This window comes from Chelonoidis abingdonii, chromosome 3, assembly GCF_003597395.2.
Source record: "Chelonoidis abingdonii isolate Lonesome George chromosome 3, CheloAbing_2.0, whole genome shotgun sequence".
Classification (NCBI taxonomy): domain Eukaryota; kingdom Metazoa; phylum Chordata; order Testudines; family Testudinidae; genus Chelonoidis; species Chelonoidis abingdonii.
The window spans coordinates 32576302-32587875 of NC_133771.1; the positions used below are offsets into that span (position 1 = coordinate 32576302).

Here is an 11574-nt window from a genome sequence, read left to right on the forward strand (position 1 = left end):
TTGAATGTAATCAAGCTGTCAGTGCTATCTTTGTTCAGCATCCATGATAGTCTTACTTCCATTTTAATGTCCAATACCCAATATAACTCTCAGGGCTTGTTTAAGCACAGAAGTTGCACTAATTTAAACTTAGGTTTTAAAACCCATTTTTGTAAACTGATGCAAATCCGTGTGGATACTTCTATGGGCAGGGCCACCAGCCCCACCTGTAGTTTTAACATTCCTTGACATTTTCCATTTTCAGTGGCTTATAACTTTGTCAAACCATTTGGATTAATGTTTTCTGTCAGGTGTTTGCCTCAGGCTAAATTAGTTTAGAAATTTTCAGCCAAAATAGTTCAGTAGTTTCCGAAAACAGAGAGAAATGCTTTGCTGATACAACAAAATTCTGATGGACTTTTCTTTGAAAAGCTTTGGAGCACAGATTTGAAATTTGACTGGAGGTGGCCTTTGTGTCAGGGATGTGCCTTTTCCATCCCTGTGAATATCTACCCAAATTTGGCTATGTTATAAGCCTTTGAAGAATTGTACTTCCCCATGTCCAATAGATATTGTTTAATTTTTAACAGCTAACTTCCCTGAAGGTTCCATCTGCACTAAGTATGCTTCAGCTCAGGGCTGAGCAGGACTTTACCTGTTACTGCCACTCTGGGCTGCTGCAAGCCAGCCTGTATTCGCGCACATCAAATGACAGCATTGAGACTGTCTCTCCTGTCCCCTCAATGATCCCCCCGATGGGCCCAGGCAGCATGGAAGAGGAATCTGCCTGACTGTAATGTAGATGGGACAAAAAACAGACCTTTGAGAGGGAGCAGATTGGTTGAGGAAACTGGGGCTAGAGACTGGCAGGAGTTGGGGAGGGAGATTGGGACATAAAACAAGGTTACAGATTGAGAGCCAGAGTGGGAAACCAGGAGTGAGGGAGAGATCAGAAGCTTGAAGAATGGAAACTGGGACTAGCTAAGTGAAGAGATTGGGACTGTGATCAGGAGCCAGGTGTGGGAAAGAGATGGGACGGGGTGGAGGAGGGTATGTGGAAAAAAGTTGAGCTTGGTGGGAGGGAGAAATGGGGAGTGGCGGGAGAAGGGGAGATTGCCCATTAAGGCGCACTCTTCCAAATGCTTGAGGGGACACGCAATATGAGCTATTCCATTAGCTCAAGTGGGAGAGGTGCATGGTGTATCTGATGGTTCCTGCTAATGATCTGTGTGGGTGTCAATATGATGCCACAGAGTGGAATTTGTTTAGTTTGTTTTTTAAAAAAGTAGGAAATTAAACACACATTCTTTAAAATACAATTTTCAAGGTTACAAAGTCGAGAACTCGGAAGCTAAATGCCAGACTTCAGGTGGTCTGTACATTTGCACTATAAAATCATAGAATGGTGGTAAGGCCCACAAGTGGTCATCAAGTCCACCCCCCTTCACTGAAGTAGGACCAAATAAACCTAGACCATCCCTAACAGTGGTTTGTTCAAACTGTTCTTAAAAAAGCTAATCCAGAGCTTAAGTATCCTTAGTTAGGTTCTTCTCCCCACCCCCCAAAAAAATATCCTGCCTAAATTTCCTATGCTGCAGGTATTACTACTTGTCCTACCTTCAATGGACATGGAGAACAATTGATCACTGTCCTCTTTAGAAGAGCCCTTAACATACATTTGAAGACTTATCAGGTTCCCTCTGTCGTCTTTTCTCTAGACTAAACATGCCCAGTTTTTAATCTTTCTTTATACCTCAGGTTTTCTAAATGTTGTTGTATCACTTCTCGTTGCTCTCCTGGACTCTCTCCAGGTTGTCCACACCTTTCCTAAAGTGTGGTGCCCAAAATTGGAGACAGTATTCCAGCTGAGGCCTCACCAGTGCTCAGTACAGCAAGACGACTACCTTCCATGTCTTAGATATAACATTCCTCTTAATATACCTCAGAATATTATCCTTTTTTGCAGCTGCATCTTTGTTGACTCGTATTCAATTTGTGATCCACTATAGTCCCCAGATCCTTCAGCAGTAAACTTGTGGAGCCAGTATTCCCCAATTGTAGTTTGTTTCCTCACCCCACCCCCCCTTCCTACAGTGAAGTACTTTTGCGCTGGGTCTTATTGACTTCATCTATGTGGGGGGGGGGGGGGGGGGGGGGAGGTTAGACCAATTTTCCAGTTTGTCAAGGTCATTTTGAATTCTAATCCTGTTCTGTAAAGTTCTTGTAACCCGTCCCAGTTTAGTTCATCCACAGATTTTATTGGCATACTCTCTACTTCGTTATCTAATTTGTTGATGGAAATATTGAATAGTACCAGAACCCGTGCAGGATCTCAGTAGATATGCCCCTCCCAGTTTGACAGCTACTCAGATTTTAGGCCATAGAGGGATCATCATGATCATCTAGTCCAGTGGTTCTTAACCTTTACTGCATCCTGCAACCCTTTGGTTCTCAAAATAAGTTCTCGCACCTCTTTAAAAAATCATTGAAGTAGGTCAGTCCTTTAAACCTAGATATATTTTTTGTTTGTATATTACAGAAATCATTAAAGTATAATAATAAATGTATAGGTTTGAAGAAACAGAGTAGTTGTACTTACGTGCCTGTGCTTAATTTGTGTTCTCGATGATTTACCTTCTAAAAAAAATCTGGCATGTCTTGCACACCCAGAAAGGGCATCTCTCATCCCAGGTTAAGAACCATTGATCTAGTCTGACCACCTGCCCATCGCAGGCCACAGAACCTCACCTGCCCGCTCTTGCAGTAGGCCCATAATCTCTTGCTAAGTTACAAGTCCTCACGTCTTGATTTAAAGACTTTTTCAAGTCAGAATTCAATTTACTTGAATTCAAATCACTGAAGGACCCGTGCCGCATGCTCCAAAGGAAGGTGTACTCTTTCAGTATGGCCTTTCAACCAGTTATGTATCCACCTTATAGCAAATTTATCTAGACCACATTTCCCTAGTTTGCTTATGAGCATGTCATGTGGGACTGTCAAGTCGCATTAAAATCAAGATATATCAGATCTCCCCCACATCCTTAACATTCGCTAGGCAAGTAACCCTATCAAAAAAGAACATTACGTTGGTTTGACATGATTTGTTCTTGACATATCCATGCTGGCTATTTCTTATTACCCTATTGTCCTCTAGGAGGTACTTATAGATTGTCTAATAAATTGTACCAGTATGACAGTCCATATTTACATGATCCCATATTATTTTTGCCATAGGACTTTTGCTTCATTCAGTGCATAAAATGAATTGTGCTCATTTAACAAGAAGTTGTTTATAGTTTTCTTCTTGTTGCTCAGTGCCTGGCCTCCTGTTTTTACGGCTCATTATTCAAGTCCTGTTTTGAAGACAATTATTTCCTCATGAGCTTTTCTATGGCAGTTATCACGATAGTACTTAGTAGAGTGCTTTACAAGTATTACCGAATTTATTTTCACAACATGCCTGTGAGATGGGAGGAATTGGGGGAATATTATCCCCATTTTAGAGATGGGGAACAGTCACAATGATATGGTCAAAAGTATTTACTAATTTTGTTGCCCAGTTAGATACGCCTAATACCCATTGAGTCCCTAGTATTCTATCACACTTCATATGTTGAAAGTACAGCTCCCACTGATGTGAGTGCTCAGCAGTTTTGCAGATCAGATGCCAAGATCTCAGTTTGGCAGTTCTAGAAAATCAGGAACACACAATTAGTGACTACCTGTGAAAAGTTTGATTTTAAGCTACCTATCTATGGCAGGGATAGAATCCAGGTTTCCGGGGCAGTATTAAATAGCCTTAAAAAGAACAGGAGTACTTGTGGCACCTTAGAGACTATGCTGAAATAAATTTGTTAGTCTCTGAGGTGCCACAAGTACTCCTGTTTTTCTGTGGATACAGACTAACACTGTTTTTAGTCTGAAACCTTAAATAGCCTTGACCATGAAAACATCCTCTTTTTTATTTATCTTTTGCCTCACTTATTACATACACCTTCCTGCTTCTGCAAAAAACAACGCAGGAGTGCTGTAGACACCAGCCTCCTTTACTACATAACCCTGATGCATCCCCAGAGCAGCTCCTCTCTGTCCTCTGGGGTCCTGTGGAAAAATTGTATGTGATAATGTAATTAAAAATTAGTATACATAAGAGGGCTAAATAAAGGTTACATAGGCAACCTTAGTTATGGGATTTCCTGAGTCCTTCACTTTGCAATTTTAATCTTAACATGTTTTTTTGTATGTAATAGCTATTTAGTTTGAGCCTTTAAATGTCAGAACACAGTTGCCCCAGTTTAAAAGTCACACCCTTAGTTAAGCCAATACAACTGTTTCTTTCAGCCTATACAATGAGGCCAAGCATTTCTCTAAGGAGGTATTTGAAGCTAGTGTGAGGGACTCGGCTTGCACTTTTCTCTATATCATCCCCTTTTTATGTTGAAATGTTCCTGTTTCTCAACAGAAACAATAGAAAATTCACAAGCAGCTTATCAGGAGGCATTTGACATCAGCAAGAAAGAGATGCAACCTACACATCCAATTCGTTTGGGCCTAGCTCTTAACTTTTCTGTATTTTACTATGAGATCCTCAACAACCCTGAGCTTGCCTGCACGCTGGCTAAGACAGTAAGTTGCTCTCTTTTTTTGGAAGGAGGGTAATTCTAATTAATGGAAGCTAATCTGAATAGTGTGGATTGATCAGTCTCTTGTACAATAAAATCCGATTTCATTTAATGTATTTGATTCGCAGGTGCCTACGGTCAACTGACTTAAAGGGACACTGTCAACTTTAGGTTACAATATTTGTTACTGAAAGAATTTTAAACATACAAGATTTGTGCTGTTTTAAGCTTTTTTTAACCAACTTGGGCAATGCAAATCAATGAAACTCTTTTTACTTCCTTCAATGCTGCATGCTTGTTTATTAAAGCTGTCTTCATGGAAAAAGGTTACACTTAATTTTGAATTGTCCCTTTAATATCTACCCCTAGTAACCCTAATAAGAATATTCCTAATCAGTACCTCAATGTAAATATGAAAAACAACTTAATTATTCTAGGCTTTTGATGAGGCTATCGCAGAACTTGATACGCTGAATGAAGACTCATACAAAGACAGTACTCTCATCATGCAGTTGCTTAGAGACAACCTAACAGTAAGTTGCCCTTTTGTGCTATTTGGTCCAATAGCTGTAATTGTATAATGGCTATACTTAGACCTCACTTATGTTATAAAACCAAAACATGATTTTTATCTAGCACTGAACATCTTGATATTTAGGCCTATTATGTGCTGTATTGAAGAGTTACTCTTGTAAGTAGGTTGAGGTCTAATTTAAACTTCAGTGTGAAAAATTAATTGCATTGAACTAATCAGTGGCAGATTCAAAGTTGGTTTGGACTAAAATAATAGCATAAGTTAGTAAGTTTCCATATAGCTAAATACAGCTTCACTTTCATCATAAGACCAGCAGGCTCATTTGACTTAGCAGATAGAACTATAAATCTGGTGGAAAAAATGATGATGATCCACAGTCATTAAGACAAGAATGAAAAAAGTTAACTGTCTTAAAGGTATTATTGGTTCTAGCAATATTCCCCCATACTTAAATGGGGAATATGGCTGGAACTTTTAATACGTCTAAAACTGGAATGAACTTTTAAGGTACACCAACTATATATCATGTTATCGGTCTAAGGAAGAGCTAACTACATACTCCAGCAATACTCCTCACTGTAGTTCTCCATAACAATAGGAATTGTGACCTTGACTTGTGGGGTGAAAGTGCAACCAGAGATGGATATCTTGACATTCCAGAGAAAAGACTTGTATATTTCTTTAGTGCCAGTAGTATAATTGGTACAATATATTAAACAGATCTTTATTTGTTTAGCGTTATGTCTAATTTGGATAGTTAAATCTTAAACAGTTAAGTATATGGCTGTGCCCTACAGATGCGAAGGTGCTCACTGTAAGCCAGTGGAAGCTCTGCAAATTAAAGCAACAGAGCTTTACACCTCCAAACTGTAGCACTTAACAAGTGTAGAACTCCTCCCATCTAGTCCTTGATTTTAGTAATAGGACAGTTAGTGCTAACATGGATAGATGAGTAAGTTTTCATGCTGATGTGGCTTTTTTCTTATTTCTAGTTATGGACATCAGACAATGCAGGAGAAGAATGTGATGCTGCAGAAGGTGCAGAAAACTAAACTGCACATGGGGTGTGTCATTCCCTCTTTCCTTCTCAAGAAACCTTTTTACACGTCTCCATTCCTTATAGCTCCACTTGGATTTCCTATAGCAAAGAGAACCCATCCATGTGTATGGAAATCAGTTTATAGTCTTTTCACACTGCAGCTTTGGGAAAACTCCATTCCTTGATTTGTGTTTGTCCTGGCCTTCCCTGTGTGCAGTTACTGCTGTAGAAAAGTATTAATAGCTTCATTTCATATAAACATAAGTAATTTCCAAACACTTATGTAGCGGACTAAAGTGTACCTGGTATTTAAAAACAAAAATCTGAACCAGTTCCTGCAAGTTGACTGTGTTTTTGTATTCAGTAAAGATATTAAAATTTAGTTAATTGCAACTAAAGTGTTCAACATAGCTTTCTAATTCTCCACATTCCCTCTTATTCTGCAGGGTTTCCTTTCAGTAACTTACTTTCTCATGCTACTGTGTATTCTTTTCATGAAGGTTATGGAAGTATTGGGCCAGATAGAAAGTTTGGCGTTTTTAGATTGAGAATTACAAATTAAGTTGCCTTCTGTGTAATATACTGCAGGGGCTACAGTATATCTGCGTGAAAATGAGGGTGTCTTCTTACTCAGTCTTCAGTTGCTGCTCTTTATAAGTTGATATCCTTTCCCAATAAAAGTCACTTACACTCCTGCCTTTGTAGTTCTGGTATTCACTTTACTATGTACTAGAAACAGCATGGAACTGCTGGAATGCAGACAGTGCTTTTTGGCAGACTAAAGTGCATGTCATTTCTTAATACACTGGAATGGGAAAACCAATTCAAGTTCAATGTTCAAGTATAACATTTAGTACTTTTCCATGCAGATTTGTGCACATGTGAGAAGGTGTCAAGTTTGTCCCGTGATTGTTATTTAGAGAGTTGGACCACTATTGTGTGTTGCTAATCATTGATTGTAGTCCCAAAAAAGCCTTGTGAAAATGTTATGCCCTATGTAACAGCAAAGTAACATTAAATAAAATTACATTTTATAAACCACTTACTGTTTTTGTAACAATTCCATGCAATTACCTTAAGAGCTGACTTATAGCAAATCTTGCTTGGAGAAATGTCCTTCTCAAACCTGTAACTCATACTTAAAGTGAATTGTTCAGGTGAATTCACTTTGTATTTACATATTAATTAATGGTATGAAAATACCTGAAAGTTAGTTATTCATGTGAATAGTTCATAGGAGCAGATAATCCTCAAAGTATAACCTGTGGCATATGTCCTCCTTAATGAAGCTACTTGTACTGATATAAATTGTTGTTAAAGACAGAAGCTAAGCAGTTAAACCAAGTAGTACTCCTTGCTACTAAGAGTTGAAACAGCCTGATGTGTATTCCATTGCTGCAAATCTGTTATCGCCTGATTCTTCTTCAGATGTCATCCCTGTGGGTGCTCCACTGTAGGTGTGCTTGTATCCCTGCACTAATCAGGGAACTTTGGTAGCAGTGTCAGTTAGGCTCTACACGTACACTTCTCCTCCTCATGCTACACCACAAGGCTAGCATGAGGCTAATCTCCCTCAGGTTTTCTTCATCCACTCCGACTCGTGACAGAGCTATTTGCAGTTCATTAAGACTATATTACTTCAATTTGATTTCTGTAGTTCTTTTAGTTCCCATTTATAGTTGGAGTTTTTTTTTTTCTTTTTCTGATATATGTAAACTATTCAAAACTGAATGACTTTTTATTGAATGGATGCCGGAGTTGCATCATGACCAATTTAAGGTTATTGTCCAGAAGAGGCCAGTTAGTGGTGAAGATATTGCTGAAATCTTCCCTCAGTGCAGTCGACATGGTGACCAGGTCCATCTCCACGGCGGTGGTGATGTGACAGGCATCTTGGTTCCAACTGTCAAGCTTCCCGAAAGAGGTACAGTCTACAGTTGAAGATGTCCCTTTTGAGGGCACAAAACTCTTTGCAGAGAAGATGGATGCCTCTTTTCATACCCTAAAAGACTCCAGGGACACTCTCCAGTTGCTGGGCATTGACGTGCAAGGACAGACTGTTCAGTTCCCAATCCCAGCATAGACCCCACACATCTCAATATATGGCTCAACACCATTAGGAGCCACAGAAAAAGGGCAAATTTCCCAAGAGCAAATCTGGCCCACAGTCTTCTTTATCCCAGCCCTCTATGTTCTATATCCAAATACCAGTTTTGACAGATGGATTGAGACATGTTAGACCACTCTTCCCCCCCCCCCCCCCCAAATGATATAGCTGACCATCGCTTTACACCCATTTGACCACCAATTGGCAGTGTTCCACAGTGCTTGGGAATGTATAACATCGGACCAATGGGTCCTAGAGATTGTTCAAACTCTGTACTTGATCCATTATACCTTCTTACCCCTCCACAACACCCTTCCCTGCCCTTCTTCAGGGACCCTTCTCACGAGAGTTTATTATGACAAAAGGTAGGTCCTTTCCTTCAGTTAGGAGCCATAGAACCAGTACCTCAAAATCTACGAGGCAAAGGATTCTGCTCTTATTTCCTAATATTCAAAAGAAAGGGAGTTTGGAGACCCATAGCGGACCTCAAGCTCTCAAGTTTTTCAAGGGTCAAAAGTTCAAGATGGTCACATTCTCAATGATCATTCCAGCACTGGAACAGGGAGACTGGTTTTTGGCCCTCAGCATTCAGGATGCCTACTTTAATATCCCAGTCCTACCAACTCAGACAATTTCTGATTCGCTCTGGGACGAGACCACTACCAATACAGGGTGCTCCCCTTTGGGGTATCATTGGCCCTGAGTGTTTTCCACGGTTCTCTCGATGGTGGCCACTCACTTATGATCCCTTGGGAGTGTGATTTACCCATCTGGTGACAATTGGCTCCTCAAAGCCTGATCTCTCCAGGAGGCTCAGCAAGTCACCAAAGCTGCAATGAATGCACTTGTTTACAGAACTGGGCCTACAGATCAATACCCAGAAGTCAACCCTTGTCCCAGTACAACACCTGGAATTCATAGAAGCTGATCTTGACTCATCACAGTCGGGAGTTCTCTTGCCTCAACACAGGTTCCTCTCCTTGGTCACGCACAGTCTGTTCAGATCAGCCCACAAATATCAGTCAGAGTTGGCCTCTAACTCTTAGGGCATATGGAAACGTGCACAGCGGTAAGCCCACATGCCAGGCTTCACATGTGATCCTTTCAGAAGTGGTTTAGCTCAGTTTACAGACCAAGCAGTGACAGACTGGACAAACTTATGTCACCAACCACAGGATCAAAAATTCCTTAGACTGATGGAAGAACCCAGCCAACATTTGGAAAGGAATCCCCCTCTCACAAAAACCACCATTGTCGCTCCTCACCACTGTCACATTTATAGTGTGGGACACACATCTACATGGCCTCATAGCACAAGGAAGTGGTCATCCACAGAGAGATCCCTTCACATGAATCTTCTTGAGCTAAGAGTGATCAGGAATACCTGTGCTCATTTCCTCCTCCTGATCAAAGAGCCTAACAGACAAGGTTGCCAGTATGTACTACATCAATCCATCATGCAGGAGACAGGTCTCCCTTCCTCTGTGCAAAGGTGATGAAGCTATGCAATTGACACACACTGATGGCGGACATTCTGTCACAAATTCCTGCATGACTATGAGTGGGAGGTAGACCCAAAAGTACTCCATGACCTACCCAGACATTGAGGGACACCGTCCAAAGATCTGCTTGCCTCTCACCTGACCAAGAAATGTCCACACTTCTGCTCTAGAGCAGAGATGGGATAGCATTCCTTGGGTAATGCTGTTGCTGCTCCTTCTCTACGACAGGGACTTTTTCTATGCCTTTCCTCCATTTTCCCTACTGTCAAAGGTCCTACTGAAAATAAAAAGGGACAGAGGTCACATCATTCTGATTGCTCCTATTTGGCTGAGACAGACCTGGTAGCATTACTCATCACAGCTCGTGACGTGCCTGTCAAACCCTTTCCTACTCATTTCACACCACCTCTCGCAGGATGGGAGGACCTGTCCTGCGTCCCAGCTTAGGGAATCTCTACATCAAGGCATGGTTCCTACTTGGTTCCAACATCTAAGAGAGCTCCTGTTCAAGGGAGGTACAAAAGGTTCTGTTACACAGTAGAAAATCCTTAAGACATAGTGGGGTGTAAAAATGGTCCAGGTTCCATATTTCATGCATGTCCTACAACTCTCCCCCACAGCTGTGATTCTTCACATATCCTAGACTATGCATAGTCCAGAGCTCTTTAGGGGTCAATCTCTAAGCTCTCTCAGGGTCCACCTAGTGCTATAACAGCTTTCCACTGACCTGTTCAGGGGTACTCAGTGCTGTCACACCCAATTACTATACCGTTGATGAACCTGTTAGTAAACCTCTTCCCACAACCTCGACTTCCTGCCCCCACGTGGAACCTAAATCTGATACTGAAAAGACTGACAGCTGCCTTTCGAACCGATGGCTACCTGTTCGCTAACATACCTATCAGTGAAAACAGCTTTCCTAGTAGCGATTTACTTCCAGGAGAATAGAGGAGTTAGCAGCTCTGATGGCTCATCCTCCATCCACCCCACTCCACAATATTTTTCCCTGACAAGGTTACACTCAGGTTCCATCCAAAATGCATCCGTAGGGTAACCTCTCTGTTTCACATGAATTAATTGATTTACCTGCCAATCTTGTACCCCAAGCCTCACCAGGATAACAGGAAAACTCTCTTGAATACTCTGAGAGCCCTGCCCTTTTATCTGCTCAGGCCAAAAGCCTTCAGGAAGTTACCCCAAGACTTTTCCTTTCTGTTGCAGACAGCTCAAAGGGCTCAGCAATATCGGCCCAAAAGCACTCCGAGTGGGTCTCAACTTGCATCAGTGTTACCAATTTTGCAACATGACCCCTCCACACTCCACAAGGTTACCTTTTTCAAGAACATCCCTATCTCTGAGATCTGTAGAGCGGAAAGGTGGGCGTCAGTTCACACTTTTTTAGAACACTGATCAGTGGGGATTCCACCTCCAATGCCATCTTCAGCTCCACAGTGCTGTCATCTGTAACTGACCCAGCTGAGAAGTCACAGCCCTCCTGAAGGGGTACTGCTTGGGAGTCACCTAGAGTGAGGCTTACATAGGGACACTGCTCGAAGTTACTCACCTTGTGCAATAATGATGGTTCTTCACCATGTGTGCCCCTTTGGGTACTCTGCAACCCACCCTCCTCCCCTCTATTTCAGAGTTCTTGTTAATGACTGCAATAGAGAAAGAACTGAGGGGGATTAGCCAACATGCACTGACTAGTTTTGTGGTGGGGCATGAGGGGGAACAGCACATGTACGGGCCTAACAGACATTGCTACTGAAGTTCTCTGAACATCAACATAG

General features: G+C 41.5%; 1 protein-coding gene across 2 annotated transcripts in view; it reads left to right on the forward strand.

Moving 5' to 3' along the window:
* Window positions 1–7216, forward strand: part of YWHAQ (tyrosine 3-monooxygenase/tryptophan 5-monooxygenase activation protein theta) — a 39048-nt gene extending 31832 nt beyond the window's left edge. For both annotated transcript variants that reach the window (XM_032777456.2, XM_032777457.2), the window contains 3 exons: window positions 4442–4605; window positions 5039–5134; window positions 6129–7216. In XM_032777456.2, coding sequence (XP_032633347.1) covers window positions 4442–4605; window positions 5039–5134; window positions 6129–6188 — 320 coding nt within the window. In that variant the 3' untranslated portion in view covers window positions 6189–7216. The remainder of the gene's footprint in view (window positions 1–4441; window positions 4606–5038; window positions 5135–6128) is intronic.
* The last annotated feature ends 4358 nt before the right edge of the window (window positions 7217–11574 follow it).